General features: G+C 32.8%; 1 protein-coding gene and 1 long non-coding RNA gene across 3 annotated transcripts in view; one reads left to right on the top strand and one right to left on the bottom strand.

The window, feature by feature from the left end:
- The window catches only part of LOC105834674 (proteasome subunit alpha type-1), a 20302-nt gene extending 3220 nt beyond the window's left edge, over positions 1-17082 (bottom strand). For both annotated transcript variants that reach the window (XM_012677338.3, XM_012677339.3), the window contains exons 1-4: positions 16928-17082; positions 14504-14754; positions 13298-13457; positions 13026-13235 (exon numbers count right to left, since the gene is read on the bottom strand). In XM_012677338.3, coding sequence (XP_012532792.1) covers positions 13026-13235; positions 13298-13457; positions 14504-14754; positions 16928-16930 — 624 coding nt within the window. In that variant the 5' untranslated portion in view covers positions 16931-17082. The remainder of the gene's footprint in view (positions 1-13025; positions 13236-13297; positions 13458-14503; positions 14755-16927) is intronic.
- On the top strand, positions 10885-12438 carry LOC114253888. The gene is made up of 2 exons (XR_004962648.1): positions 10885-11513; positions 11834-12438. It is a non-coding gene; the product is annotated as an uncharacterized LOC114253888 (long non-coding RNA).

The raw sequence follows: 17082 nt of genomic DNA, 5'->3' as shown, positions 1-17082 counted from the left end.
GAGATAGAATCTTACACACATACTCAGTAGATATGTTGCTATAGCTCCTATCTCAATCAAGCTAAAAAAATTATTTTTATTAATTTTACGATAATTTGTTTATTAAAAAACTGTGAAAAAAGTGAATTTTTTTCAAATAACAATTTTCTATTAAATAATGTAAATTTCGATTTTTGAATAAAAATTCTGGTAGAGGCTAGAGCCAATGCCTTAATAATAATTAAGAATCTTGAGTTTTTTGGTTCAGGTATCTACAAAAGCCGAAATTGTCACCGTCCAGACACCTTTTCTTTATGTGTGTAACGTACGCGGGAACATTAAAACTTAAATTGCAATAATTATTTTAAACTGAATCTTAATATTGGAATACATGAATATTGATTTCTTATTCGATTACTGATGATACCAGGCGCGGGTCGATATCAAAATTGATAGAGCATAGAATTACACCCTGAGACAAAACCTTCCTCCTCCACTAGGAATTAAGCTTACGTAGAGAAAAAAAAGTAGAGGGAAATTAAGTATAAATAAGGGAATCGAAACGCTTAAGTAGAGTATTGTTCAGCTCAGTACGGTTTAGTCTCGATCTTTGTCGGAACTTTTAAATCTTAGTTTATCGAACGAGTCTCTTAATCTGCAGTTAGCCTGCAGCATCACTCGGGTCTTAAACCTTAGAGTTTGTTGCTTCGAAATCAGATTTTCGGAATAAAGGTAATTAACTTGATTTCTCTTTCAAGATCATTTAAGTTCTTTTCTAATTCTGTCGCTTCCATTTGGGTGGCAACAGATCAAATCAAACTCTATCGCTGCCGAGAGCATTGAGACAGATCTTTCGGGTCCTGTCGCTGACGTTAGCGTGGCAACAGACCTAAATCCTGACTCTTCCTCAGGTGTGGCAACTGAGTATTATAAATATAAATCTAACTATAAAATATTTAATGCCCAAAAAGGATAGTAGACGTGTAAGAATTAAAAGATTGAGATATCAAATTAATCAAGCAATAATCTCAAATCGCGATCCTCTGATATTAATAACTGAATTAGTTAAACTTTTGACCCAATCTTCCGAAAAACCTTCAAAACAAAATAAATATAAACTGAACAGGATTGATTTTGAAATTAACTTTCCTCATTTAAAAAATATCAGGAAAACAGATCCTCGTTATCAAATTTATAAGATTCGTTATCTTTTTGGTGAAGATTAATTTTCTCACAAACTTATCCATCCCCGGGTAAATTACTTAAATGTATTGAAGTGGTTCGGTAATAATAGGATGTTTGGAAAACGAGAAAATAAAAAGGGACGTTATGATTAATAAACTATGATTAGTAAACTTAGAGGGGAGCAGATTTTTATAGAACAGGATATGACGTAGGAAGAGAGATATACTCAGAGGAACATAGCTAGGTGGGTAAAAGAAGAAAAAAATAAAGGTAGGATAATCAAGATTGGCGTAGGTAGAGTAAAAATAAATGGAATTTGGGTAAAATGGGAAAATGTGGAGTTAGGAAAGAATAATAGAGTTACAAAGAGTAGATTAGGAGATGGCGAAAAGAAGGTAGAGATAGAAATAAACAAGGAGGAAGATAGTGTTAGTAGAGATAGGATTAAAGGAGATGATAAAGGGAGAAAAGAGGGAAGTCTAGGAGAAAGGGGAAACTAAATAGTTGCCAAGGAGAGAAAAAAGTAAAAAGCAGAAGTAGAAGTAGAAATAGAAATAAAAGGCAAAATAAAAACATAGGTATCGGTATTAGTAAGAAGACACATAGGATAAAGATTGATAGGAAGGTTTTATTCTGGAACGTAGCGGGCTTAGGAAGACAGGATAGGGATTTCTGGGAATATGTGAAGGATTTTGATTATGTAGGTTTAGTGGAAACTTGGGTGGAGGAAAAGGGTTGGAATAAATTAAAGGAGATGCTACCAGGCTCACACATATGGGAATGTCTTTACGCAGAAAGAGATAAAAAAAGAGGTAGAGCGAAGGGAGGATTTATAATAGGAAAAAAGAAGGACTGGGGGAGCAACGATAGGAAATTAACTAGTATGAGTGGAGAAAGGTGGATAGCATCTAGATTAGAAAAAATGTTTAGAGGGAAGTGTCTATGGATAATAACAGTTTATAATCAAGGTAACTGGGAAACTGTAAAAAGGTCTATTATGGAAATAGTAGAAAGAAATAGGAATGAAGCGTTCTTAATAGGAAGAGATTTTAATATAAAAATAGGAAAATTAGGTATAGAAGAAGAAGCGACAGGTATTGGCAGAAAAAGCAAGGATAAGATAATAGGTAATAACGGGAAGGATTTGGTAGAATTTGTAAATGATATAGGAGGTTTTATATTGAATGGAACTACTGATAGGGAAGGCGAATTTACGTACGTAAGGGCTAGAGGTAATACCGTTATTGACTATGTTATTGCAAGCGATGAATGTACTAATAGGATTATTAAGTTTAATGTTCAGGAAAGAGTGAACTCAGATCACATGTCCCTGTCGGTGAGGATAAACCTGGAACGGCGGCAACAGTGGATAGAAGAGATACAGCAACAGACAACGGAAAAGAGGACAAGAACACTTTGGGATGTGGAATCAAGAGCCAGATATGAAGAAAGGACAGAAGTAGCGGAGTGGACAGAAAATCTGGCAAATGAAACAACGGAAGAAATCTGGAAAAATCTAAAGGAAACGGTATCAGAGGCTATGATTAAAAAAGAGGTAGTCTGAAAGAAGAAAGAAATAGGACACAAGGAATGGTGGGACAGAAGTTGTATCAAAGAAAAAAGGAAGGTACATAGAAGCTTAAGAAAATGGAGGAAAGGAAGGACCACAAGAGAGGCATATTTAGGAGACAAGAATAATCTAAGAAATTTCTTGGAACAAAAATATGCGGAATGGAAAGAAAAAGAAGAAATAGAACTCAGATATCTGAAGAATGCTACAGAGGTATGGAAGTATATTAACAAAAGGACAGGAAAAGGAAGAAGGAAGATAAGAAACAAGATAGGAAAAAATGAATGGGAAAGGTACTTCAGGAAACTACTGGATGGGACGGATAGAAAGGAGGTGGCTGACCATAGAGATTGATGGGGAGTTAATTGGAGAAGAAACCGAAAATGGAAATGGAAATAAAAATGGAAACGAAAAGAAAGAGGAAATTGGCGACTTTCGATTAATGAAGAGATTGTCGGAAGAGCGTTAGAGAAATTGAAGAATAAGAAAGCTCCAGGCATAGACGGGATATCCCTAGAGGCATGGCGTTACGGAGGTACAGCTATTAGAAAGGGATTAACAGAACTAATAAGGAAAATTTGATGCGGGGACAACATCCCAGAGGACTGGAAGGTCAGCGTGGTCTTGCCTTTATATAAAAAGGGGGATCAGGAAAAAACAGGAAACTATAGAGGTATTTCTCTGCTCTGTTCTGCATATAAAATTTACGCGGAGGAATCCTAGAGGAGGAAACGGAGAAGCTAAGGATGTTACCGGAAAGTCAAGGCGGCTTCAGGAAAGGTAGAAGAGCAATGGAGAATATCTTCATTCTGAACCATGTGATTCAGAGAGAAAAATGGAAGGAGGATAAGAAGATCTTTGCCCTTTTCGTGGATTTGAAGGCAGCTTTCGATAACATAAGAAGGGAGAAGCTATGGAAAATACTAGAAGATTCAGGTATAAGGAAGCAGACAATTAGGAGAGTGAAGAAGTTATATGAAAACACGACAGTGACGGTGAAGACCGAAGAAGGGCTGACGGAGGAGTTCTACACGACCAAAGGAGTTAGACAGGGCTGTGTGATGAGTCCATTACTTTTCAACTTATATATTGCAGATTTGGATAGCTACTTATGTAAGAGAGGGATAGGCGGTATAAAATTAGGTAAGAAAAGGATATGGTCTCTTGCATACGCGGATGATATGGTCTTGGTAGCGAAGAATAGGGTAGGTTTAATGAACATGATGGATTCGCTTAAGCAGTTCTTAAAAAACAAAGGTTTAGAGTTAAACATGGAAAAAACAAAGGTAATGATATTCCATAGGAGCGGTAAGAAAAAAATAGGTAGATGGAAATGGAAAGATAGGAAATTAGAAGAGGTAAGTTCCTTTAAATACTTAGGTTTTGTTTTTAATAGAAAGGAAGATTATAGTAACCATATAAAAGACATTAGGAATAAAAGGTAAACTGGCGGCTAATAGGGTATGGGGTTTAGGTGAAAGAGTTTGTAAAAATGATTTTAGTAGGAGATGGATGTTATTTAGCTATCTAGTCAAAAGTGTAATGTCATATGGAGTAGAATTATGGGGATGGGTAGAAAGAAAAGAATTAGAGAAGGTAATGTTAGACTACGTTAAATGGATCTTTACCTTCGATTTTTGCACTCCGAGATACATAATGATGTTAGAATTAGGGTTGGAAAAATTAAGAGTTAAATGGGGTACACAAGAGCTAGGAAGTTCGAGGATAAAATTAAAGTGTTAGAAGATAATAGATGGGTGAAATTGTGCTGGAATGAAAAAGAAAAAGAGGGATGGAAGGACCAATATGGGATAGAGAGGGAAAACTATCTTAACAGGAATGGTTGGAGTTCAAGGGCATTAGAATTACTAGAAAGCGAGGTAGCTGGGAAATTCGCTAAAGAAATGGAATCTAGGGATAGAGACGTACAGAAGCAGGAGCTAGAAAGTAGATTAAGAGGGGCAAGATATAAAACGAAATATAAAGTAGGTACGGATAGGATAGATAAGAAACCAAAATATCTAAGTAGGAAAAATGTTTCAAGTAAAAGAGATATTACGTAAAAGCGTTAGTTAGATTAAGATGCGGTAATATGGAAGAAGATAATAAATATTGGTTAAAGGAAGAGGATAGGATTTGCGTATTTTGTAGGAAAGGAAAGGATAATTTAGACCATCTTATAGAGGACTGTGAGATAACGAGGACATGGTTTGATTGCTTAAAAATAAGAGGGAAAAAAAGAGACTAGAAAATGATGAATTAGATGAAAAAAAAGAGAGTTTTGTTAAAATTCTGGAAGGAAAAAAAAGCGTATAAAGCTTATAAAGATAGGAATAAGGAGGTAGAAATAGGGTCACAGATTTAAGAGGATAGAACATAGGCGAATTAGAAAAGAGGAAAAGTTATTTAGGAGACATAGGAGGATGAAGACATTTTGTATTAGCTAATTGTAATTGTAAAACTGTAAAAAAGTAAAGAGGAAAAGAAAAACTGTAAAGAATAAGCCACTAACTGTGATGTAAACCGTAAGCCATAAAGTATTATAGTTAGTTATATATATATTAGATTGTATTTAGCTTAGTTTATTTATTTTAGTTTAGAATAAAGTAAGGCTTTGTGATCTAAATAATAGGAGGATGGATGGATGGAAGGATGAATGGATAGTCTTTTGATTGTAAATCAAGTCCCCTTCTTGGCACTATGTAAATTGCTGAAGAGTAATAAAGTATTATTATTATTATTACTTAAATGTATTGACCCAAAACGGACATTTAAATCAGAATGTGACAGTGTTATTTTAATATACTATAACTTTTTTATTTATTAATATTTTTTAATAAATAAATATTAAAATAAACTTTAAAAGTGTACTAATATGGAAGAAAAAATCAGATTCCAAAAAACCTTATAAGTTTCTCACAGAAAATTTCCAAAAATAGCGCTAAAATTTGCTCTCCAGATTAGAAGATCTCTTTAAACAATGGAGAATCATGTCACTTTATGTCGTAATTATTCGGTCAAATAGTTGGTAATCCCATTTTTATGAATGCGTTCCATTTCGTGCAAGATGCGCATGGTGCTATGTACATCCTCGTTGTTTGTTAAACGTTAAACGAGAATGAATGATACATCATGTTAGAAACGGAACGCACCCTATGTCACATACTGAAACTTCGATTTTTGATAAAGCTGTAGTATGTTCAAAGTTGTCATAAAGTTCACGTGAAGAATTTTATTTCTTAGTCAAAAATAAAACTGAGTCTGTTTTTTCTTATAAGATTTTATTTTTGTTCAAGAAAATAAAATACATGATGTAAACTTTATGACAATTTTAAGCTATGCCTTCATCGAAAATCGAAGTTTCAATATGTGACATACAAAAGTATACTTGACCATTTAACCGAGTAGTTACGATATAATAACATGATGATATAAAATATGTATAACATGACATGGTATAACCCACAAACGCAGAAAACCGATTCAAAGTAGCATAAGGGACTAATAATTACTTATAAAATATATGTATGTACATACTATGTTTGGAAGAAAATCGATCGATTGTATTCTCGACTTCAGTCGAATGAGAGTTAGGTCGAATACTTACAAATAAACTGAGAGTTAGAGGACAAGATCATTTCGCGATCGGTCCTCAAGTCGTTCGCATCTTTGAAAAACCTTCGCTAATGTATTCTCGTAATCAATAATTATTATAATTAATGAATTAAAGTGATTAAGTTAAAATAGAATTCAAGTCTATTAACTATCTCGTACATGGTTACACAAATGTGTGCGAGATCAGCAAATAAAGTTGTGCTAAAACTATTAAGAAATTTCCAAGAGTTTGCAGCAAGGTAAATGTTAAAAAGGAAAATCAAGAAATTCATTAATCATGAGCGAAGAATTGTGCAAAGAGACAAAAAAAAACGTTATATCAAGGGTAAATAAACCAATCTGTAGAAATATGCCGAAAAGGTACACAAGCAAGTATCTGCCGACGCAGAGACAATAATATAATTAATGCCGAAAGGCTTGAGAAAATTCACAAAGAATTTGAAGAATTACAAAAACAATTATTAATTGTCAGCAAGGAGGAGAAATTTTCAGCAAAGGATCAACGAGAAAACGACGAGTTTGACGCACGATATATCGAACTAAAAACATTTTTTATCAGAACTTGCTAGTTATAAATCAACCGCAAGTACGACGCTAACGATGCAATCATGCGTGTACTTGAGTAACAAACAGAATTAATCAGAATGTTTAGTTCTGCTAGTTCGTTACGAGGAGCATCCAACGGAGAAACAAGAGTCAAACTGCCGACCATAAAACTTCCAATGTTTTCCGGCAAGATTCAAGATTGGAGACAATTTCCGGTCACAACGCTAATTAACAATAGCAAATTATCTGCATTGGAAAAGCTTGGTTGGAGCATTTTAGTTAAACAGTTAAAACTTTGCTTCAATTGTTTGCGAAACAATCATTTAGTCGGCACGTGCAGGGCATCTTCGTATAGAGTATGTGCTAAACAACACAATACATTGTGTCATCCGGACGAGAAGCTATTCACCACAGAGGTTTCCCTAGCGCGTGAAGCAAAAACCGCTACCGATAAAGATATTCAGAACGAGCGATCTAATGTTAACTTTTCTGTATATCATGCATCTAACTTCAAGCGTTCGATTCAAATATTAATGGCAACTGCAAGAGCAGTTAAGGGTGATAACGGATTATATCAAACTATTCGCGTCCTACTCGACAGTGCCAGCGAAGCAAACTTTATAACGGTGGCTGCTTGTGCGAAATTAAACATAAAATCAGAATGCGTTCAGGAAGCAATTATCAGAATCAATTTAAACTTGTCGCATTACGCAAGGTTGTCGAGTTACAATTGAGTCACACGTAACAGATTATAAATTATCTGCATTTTGTTTGATCGTGCCGCAAATAATAAGAGACGTGCCTTCTGCCGCAATCGATACAAGAAATCTAGAAATAACAAAAACTTTAAAATTAACCAATATTACATTTTCTGAGTCAAGTTGACATGTTATTGGGTGGCAAATTCTTTTTAAGCATATTACAGCCCGCGAAAATCGATCTTGGAACTAACATCCCAACATTGCATAATACAAGTTTGGCTGGATTATTTCGGGTCCGCTTCCGTTTTGGTGTTTTGCAGATAACGGAGTAAATCTTCACGTATTTCTGAGTATACGAACATCGCTAGATAAAGCTATTGCGAAATTTTAGGAGATCGAGAATTGCTCAAGTTTACACACGATATGGTCGAATGAGGAACGAACGTGAACAATTTTTTATAGAAACTCATACTCGAGACAAGGAAGGTAGAATTATCGTTTGATTGCCTTTCCGCGACGGAAATAAGACGAAGCTTGATAGAAAATCGAAATCTATTGCTGACAAACAATTATTATATTTAGAACAAAAATTTAAAAGTAACGATTTGTTTAGAAGGTCATATGAGAGAGTTCATGTGAGAATATATCAATTTAAATCACATGACAGTTGTCTTATCGGGATCGGTGACTCGATCGTACGCTGTTTATTTACTTCACCACGAAATATGGCAGGATTCAACCGTTATCATGAAGCTTCGTGTTGTGTTCGACGCTTCTTGCAAGACAAGTACGGGCTTATCTTTAAATTATACGCTGATGGTAGGCGCTATTTTACAAGATCCTTTAATTAAGATCATTCTGCAATTTAGAATCATTGCTGACTTGCAAAAGATGTACAGACAGGTTCTCGTGCAAGAATGCGATCGCGATTACGTTTTATAGCGTCTTTCACCTGATGAGCGTATATACAGGAATATCGGTTAAATACCGTGACTTATGGACAGGCGTGCGCACCCTTTCTAGCAGTAAGATGCATTCGACAGTTAGCTAGCATATCTGAGACTGTATCCGCAATCGGCACGAATTCTTTTACGAGATTTATACGTAGACAAGTCTCTTGACAGGAGTGAACAATGTTACAAAAGCTAAGCATTTAATAAGCGAAATAATGACGTTGTTAGGGTCAGAGTTGCATAAATGGCAATCAAACAAGGCTGAAGAATTGTTCGGCGAAGAGAGCGACGAAGAGAGCGGACAAGGAGACTGCAGCGAATTTCATACAATAACAGACAAGCAAGATGTAGCAAAAACGTTAAGTATTCGATGGATACCTAAACGCAATGAGTTTCAATAGCCATGCCTAATGTACAAAATGGCAATTGTCATCTATTTCAAAACTGTTTAATTCATTTTGAGGCTAGTGAGCCTGTTGATAATTAAGGTCAAATTAATAATACAAATTACGTGGTAATTAAATCTTACATGGGACGAAAATGTATCAACAGAACGCATGGCTCGATTATGTGAAGGAGTTGGCGAGATTTTGTACAATGGGACCATTTGTACCAAGATAAGTGATAGAAATTGCTAACCCACTAATTTGCACGCATTTTGCGATGTCTTCGAGCGAGCGCTTATGTATACGTACAAACTGTCAATGAAACGAATCAAGTTGTCGCGAGGCTGCTGTGCGTTAAGTCACGTGCAACTCCAATTAAAAAATTGACAATTCCACGACTTATGTCGTGGGACGATAGCGTTAGTAGTTTAATTGGTGGTTATTTCATTGCCGATTCAGATTCACGAGATATATACATGGAGTGATTCGACGATAGTTCTCGCGTGGATAACAGGGAACGTGAGTCGACAAAAAACGTTTGTCGCAAATAGAATTAGCAGAATGCAAGCTGTTTTACCTATAAAGCACTGGAGGTAAAAAAAATCAGGCCAATTTAATCTCACGAAGTGATAGTCTTATCAATTCACGTACAAGTTCATTATAATGATCGGGTCCATTTTGGGTATCAGATATTGCGACTCATTGGCCGTGTCAAATTCCAAAACCTTCCGACCAAGAACTCGGAATTGTACATCTCTCTCTCCTAAACAAGAGAGAGACTTACAAATATATACGAGTCAAGTCACACTGATTCCATAATAGAAGAAATGTTAGGAAATTTTTCATTATTAACAAAAATTAAGAAGATACTAGCTTGGTGCTATCGATTCTATTCAAATGCAAGACATGAGCCAGTGGATCGTAATCGAACAAATTTGACAATAGAGGAATTAATCTCAGAGTATCTAAAATTAATTAAACACAGTCAGGAGCGTTTTTTCGCGAACACAATTTGTTAAGAGAGCAAAACTGTAATTCGCGCAGTGCTCTTACCAGTATAACCCCATTCGTTGATAGTGATGGATTTCTCAGGGTGGGCGGTAGACTACAAAAATCGATGTCAAATTATAATAAGAAACACCTGATCATACTACCTGCGAAGTGTCGACTCACTCTGCTGCTGTTTGAGCGGGAGCATCAAAGGATACTACATGCTAGCCCACAGGCGTTATCGTTTTCGATTCGTGAATGATATTGGCCTTGAGTTGGCTCGCAGAGTGGTTCGTGGATACGTGTTTTAGAGCTAATCCAAGGTCAATGCAGCAGATTATGCAACCGTTGCCAGCGGAATAATTTATCGTCGAGCATTTACTGTCGTAGGGATAGATTATGCGAGCCCGCTCACTACGATGAGTCAAGGACAAGAACAAAAACCAAATAAATCTTATCTCGCATTGTTCATACGTTTCTCTATTAACAAAAAGACACCGGAGTGTGATAATAATCGATTTGGATAAAACTTATTCTATCAATATATTATCATGTCAAGTATTACTGGGTAAAAGGATAATCGGCAATACTCAACCGTTCGCGAGAAAATCGCGAGTAAAAATTACGAGCGCCATATCAACCCAAAGAAGAGAGTGTCTCAGATGCGCACAGTGTAAAACGGACACCACCAATCAAATTCTATAAATTCATCCTAACCCTAACTCAGCAATCTAATTGGTGGTGTCCATTTTACACTATGCACATCTGGGACGCTCCCAGAAAGAAGAGAACCTTTCAGCAAGAAGCGCATACGTGCGGCAACGTGCTAGACTCGTTTTTGACATTGCGGGTTCAAGTCTTGATAAGCAACTTTTTTTCTTGAATAAAATTTTTTTTAATGACATACGATTTTTTAACATAAAATTAATATAATTAATACGTTTTAATTATTTATTTCATAAAAGTGTATTTTTTTCTTTGTCTAGTAAATTCGTTATTATATATTCTATAAAATAACTAGAAATTAATAGATGTAATTGTATTTTTAAACAGTAATTTTTTTTTATTTGGCTGCTAGCTATGAGAGAAGGCAGAAGTAGTGTAGAAAAGATAGTATAGAAAAAATGCACTTTTATGAAATAAATATTTAAAACGTATTAATTATATTAATTTTATTATGTTAAAAAATCGTATGTCATTAAAAAAAATTTTTTTATTCAAGAAAAAAAGTTGCTCATCGAGACTTAAATCCATAATGTCAAAATTACGCGCTTCTTGCTGAAAGGTTCTCTTCTTTGGGTTGATATTGCGCTCGTAATTTTTACTTGCGATTTTCTTCGAACGGTTTCTTCTTTTGAACGGTTGAGTATTGCTGATTATCTTTTTACTCAGTAATACTTGACATGATAATATATCGATAGAATAAGTTTCATCCAAATCGATTATCACACTCCAGTGTCTCCTTGTAAGGCTTCATTTGGAAGCAGTCAACGATTTGACGGCGGATGCATTTATCGGCGCTTTGCAGCGTTTCGTGAAAAGATCAGGTCACCCACAAAAGATATACAGAGACGACACAACTAATTTTGTAAGCGCAAAAAAAGAGCTTAGCAATTTGTACAGGGCGCTCAAGAGCGAGTTTTGTGACTTCTTAAATGAGTATTGCACCTCCTGGAATATTCAATGGAATTTCATCCTGCCTCATGCTTCTCACATGAGCGGTTTATGAAAAACGGGAGTAAAGTCGTGCAAATTTCATTTAAGTCGTCGGGGAGACTCGGTTCACGTTTGAGAAATTGAATATGGTCTCTATTCAGATCAAAGCGTGTATAAATTCCAGACCATTATGTCAGCTTTCTTTACATGCAAACAATATTCAAGCGTTAATACCTGTGCATTTTTTTATAGACAAACCGCTAACGAATTTACCGGATGTTGATTTAACCAATGTTCCTGACAATAGATTAAAAAGATGGCAGTTATCTCACAGCATTTCTGGAAGCGATGGAGCGTCGAGTACTTGACGTCATTGCAAGGCAAGTGCAAATGGACGAAACAACAAAGAAGAAATTTGAAGAAAGATGATTTAGTTTTAATTGTAAACAAAAATGCGCCACCCTTGTAATGGCAAATTGGAAGAGTAATCGAGCTTCATCCAGGTACCGACGACGTAATGCGAATCGTAAGCGTAAAAACAGCCAACAATATTGTAAAACGAGCAATCATAAAATTATGCAAATTATCTATCAATGAGGCGAGAGACACTAATAGAAAAAATTAATCAACAATTAATTGATAAGCAGAATATAGGGAAGAAAATCAATCGATTATATTCTCGACTTTAGTCGAAGAAAGTTAAATCGAATACTGACTTACAAACTAAAAAAGTTAGAGAACAAGATCACTTCTCAATCGGTCCTCAAGTCGTTCGCATCTTTGAAAAACCTCCACTAACCTCGTAATCAATAATTGTTATAATAATTAACAAATTAAAATGATTAAATTGCATAGAATTTAAATTTATTAACTATCCCGTACATACTACTTCCTTAAAAACTGCAAGTTTCTTAGTTTTATTCTCTTTTTCATTGGTTTCCATTTCAATAAAAACAAAGAAATATCTTCAAGAGAGCATTTTAGAAAAAAAATAGTCCAAATAAAAGTTGTATAGTCTAAAAAAAGACAAATAATAAAATTAATTTAAAAAAAAAATTTTAAGTCGTACAATTATAATTTTTTAAAATAAAATTATATGATTTTTTCCATAATATTATATAATTTCTTTTCTTATTCTGTATATACACAGGTATTAGAATTATGAAAAAATAATTTACAACATATTTGATATTTTTTTTGTATATTTCAATATAAAATATAAAATACCTTATAAACTAAAAATTTTTTAATAATTGTATTTTAATATTTTTATATGCAAGATAGATATTACTTGGGTGGTAGTTTAGGGACCTATTATATTGTTATATTAACTAAAACGTTATATTTTTGTCTACTAATGAAAAGAATCAATTGATATAATGGAAACACATTGTTACTTAAAAAAAAAGTAATTGGATATATTTTTTGAAAAGCTAAGTCTTACCTTCACTGATAGATCGACTTCATTCGGTAGAGTATCACGTAATGCTCTAAGACCATGTTTGACTAGCTCGTCAAGATCGCATGATAAAAATTCGTTTAGATGTTTCTCCAGATATGTCCTTGCACTTTGAGAACGCGCTCCTATAGCCATCGCTTTGCAGTCGAAATAATTCGCCGATGGACACGTCTGATATATATGCGGTCCTTGATCCTATTGGGAATCATTGTTAGAAAAACGTATACACTATGATTTTTCTTTCAATAAATTCTTACATCATATCCAGCCACAAGTAAGCCCACACCGTATGGACGCCGATCGTATCTTTGCGTGCACGTTTGCATCTTATTTCCCAGAGATGTAATCAGACGACCCACAGGTAACGTGTCGTCGTGAGCATACTTATAATTCAGGCATTCAGTTCGCATATAACGGCTACAAATAATAAACTGCTATTCTAAGTTTATCTTTTCGCTATTAACAGTCACATAGGAAAATATCATTCCAATGTAAAAAAGATCACTCAATTTTATCTTTTTTTCTTTTAAGTAACTTAATTTTACAGAGATATATTTTTGATAATGGTCTTAAAATATATTCATCATTAAAATAAATAGTGTTTTTTAAACTTTAATAAGTTTAGATGCATACACAGAAAAAAATATATTATATCGAGCAAGTATTACTTCAAATATTTTATAAGTTCATACACTTGCAAATTTATGATAAATTCATCATTAGCATTAAAATTATTCAAAATATATTTAAAATAAAAATTTTAATTAAGAATATTAAATTATAACAAAAATTCAATTTATTATTAATTCTAATTCTAATAATTTTTAAAATTTTATCAAGAAAATCTCTCTCTCTCTCTCTCTATTTATATTTAAGATTCTACATAACTTAGTACCAAATCACTTAAAAGATAGACTAAATGTAATTAGGAGTGAAGATGGAAGAAAAACTAGGCAAGATGGGACTATTGCAATAAAATTCTGTAGAACTAGGAGTGCACAAAAAAGCATGTACTATGAGGGTGTAAAATTATATAATGCCTTATCGACGGAAATAAGTTGCGAGAGAATTGATATTTGTTTAAGCAAATGTTAAAAAAGCATATTTTATGTATATAAATTTATGTAACACATAATAGCTGAGAAAGCTAATAAACTTCATTCAATCATTCATCCATTCATTCATCCCCCCCTCCTCTTTCAACTAAATTCTACAAATTGTTCGTAAAACAAAAACAAAAGCCCTTTTATATTTCTCTTCGTATAAATATAGTTATCTTTAAATTTTAGTTTAATTATTCAGTTATTTATATATTTAATATAAAACAAACATGTAATATACATAAACGTTTAAATTGAAGAAATTCAATCAAGTTAAAAAATTAGTCAATTTTTTTTTCTTAATATATTATCTAGCAGAAATAATGGCAGAAACAAAATAGCAAAAACTAATAAATGGTATACCTTAATATTCTTGCATCAGCTGTTAAACCTGAAATACTGATTCCCATATGTTTGTCTATCGGTATAATCTTTTTCTGATGAGCTGACAGCTCCGACGACGCTCTCTTCAGCGCAATAAGAACCGCGTGTGTTTTACTCTTGAGGCCTACAGTAGCTGATCCCAACTTCACAGCTTCCATAGCATATTCCACCTGATGTAGTCGACCTTGTGGACTCCACACCGTCACGTCGCTGTCGTATTGATTACGGAACTATAAAATGACATTTAATCATCAAATTAATAAAAATTATTTATTTCTATTCCTTGTCGAATTACTCCCTTTTCTTGCAAAACAAAAAACGGACAATTATAAACTATTTGTCAGCTTTAAATACTAAAAATTTTAAGTTTGTACTAGTAGTTGCACTCTGAGTAGAAACTTAACATTTTTTTAGAAAAATATAATTAAAATACTTATATTTTTAAGAATTTATTCCTAACATTTTGTACAATTCATTAGCAATATAATGTATTACTTTTTCTAATTCACTTTTAAATTGCATTAATTAAAAAGTTGTTGATGTTAAGGGAACAAGCTAGAAAATAAAAATCATTATTTTGAAAACTTATAAATAATTCATAATTCTACAGCAAAGATTCATTTAATATTTTTATTTTTAAGTAGTGGAGAAGTAAATCTATGTCAATATTTAGATATCTTATAATCTGATTATTTGTTGCATCTTGAACGTACTAAATTTGATGATTTACTTCAAAGATTTCAACATTCAAACTTTAAAGATTTGAAGCTTTGAAATTAAAAATCTTCAAAGATTAAAGTTTTAAAGTTTCAAACCTTCTGTTTAATCTTTGTTCAATCATGGAGCTTTGAAGAATCAAAATTATACAAATCTATATTAATATTATTAATTTTATTTATTATAATAGTAGTAATAAGACTGTGTTAACCATATAATTGTAAAAATATAAACAAAATTTAAATTAAAATTTCTAATACTGTAATTATGTTGTTAAATTAAAAAATTGTAATTGTAATTACTTTTATGTTTCAACTTTCTTGAGATCATTGTTTTATGCTGAGAAAGATTGAGTAAAATTAAAACATTCATATTAATTTATTATTCATTATTTATTAATTTAAAATTTATCATTTATTAATTTAAAAATAAATTTTTACTTTCTTAATTTTCTTAATTAGATTATATCATTAATTTTTATCTTTCCTTATTTGCATGTATTGTATTTAATTAATTCCAAAAATTTACTTCATGTTCATTCAACAAAAATTGCTTGACTATTTAAAACTTTAATATATCAAATATATTTCATGTTATAATAATTCCAAATTGCAATTTAGGAACAATCCCCAGTTTCTATATACAGAATGTCCCTGAACATGTTGGTCAACGCTTATAAAAAGGTAGAAGAAATCGAGATAAACATAACAGTTCAATATTGTCTTTGGTTAAGTCTTGGGTTAGGTCCACCAATATCGAAGTATTAATCTTTCAAATTATGCGAATGAGAGCCCGCCAAGGGAAGAGCTCAATCCACTCAAGCTATAACACGGAAGAAAAGATCTATCGTGAATGTACAATAAGCTTTCATTAATTTATTGTTCAAAATTACAATAGAAATTAATTAGATCCCATACACTAATATCTCGATTATTAGTAGACCTAAGACAATATTGGACTTTCATGTTCATCTCAATCCCTTCTACCTTTTTACTACCGTTGATCAACATGTTCAGGGACACCCTGTTTGTGTGTGTGTGTGTGTGTGTGTGTAAAAAATTTGACTACAAATGTTGAAATAAATACCAATATTCAATATATAATTAATAAATAGTTGATAGTTATCACTTTGTATATTATCCATGGCAATCTAAATGGGTAAACATGTGCAATAACCTTTATTATTTATTCTGAGCAATACAGGCACCTCTTATTTCTTCAAAAAGACATTTCTTTTTTTTCTCATAAATATTTAAAAACCTATATAAGGAAACTTGCATAACTATAATATATGCTTAAAGAAAAGTCAAAAAATTTAATTGAATTTTTACATGCATCTTTATAATAAAAATATAATTAATTAGTATTATTTCGTCATGTAATTATATGTAACTTAAATATTACTACATATAAGGTCAGTTGTTCCAACTTCTTGGAAATTTATCTATCAGGTAAATATATCTTTGTCTTTATTTATTTAAGAAAATAAATGAAGATAGTCACATGCTTACCTGGTAGATAAGTTTACCAAAAAGTTGGAACAACCGGCCCATAAGCAGATACACATAACCATAAAAATAATGATAGAAAAATTAACAAAACTAAAAAATTCTAATTGTAACCATCATTAAATAAATGGAAAAAATTTCGAGGGCAAAAAGTATTAATAATTAATTACATATTTACCATTTTTATTCGCAATTCTCTGATTTAAAAGGATAACCAACAGTCTTACTTGCACAAAACAGTTTGTGCAAGTTTCACGGACTAACCAAAATTACTTGTCATGCAAAGATGTGGAGTCAGTGGAGTGGAGCATGGTGTTAGAAGACAGCATCGAC

Source organism: Monomorium pharaonis, chromosome 1 (assembly GCF_013373865.1).
Source record: "Monomorium pharaonis isolate MP-MQ-018 chromosome 1, ASM1337386v2, whole genome shotgun sequence".
NCBI classification, from domain to species: domain Eukaryota; kingdom Metazoa; phylum Arthropoda; class Insecta; order Hymenoptera; family Formicidae; genus Monomorium; species Monomorium pharaonis.
Note: the sequence above shows the minus strand (reverse complement) of the source record. Positions and strands in the feature narration are given on the sequence as shown.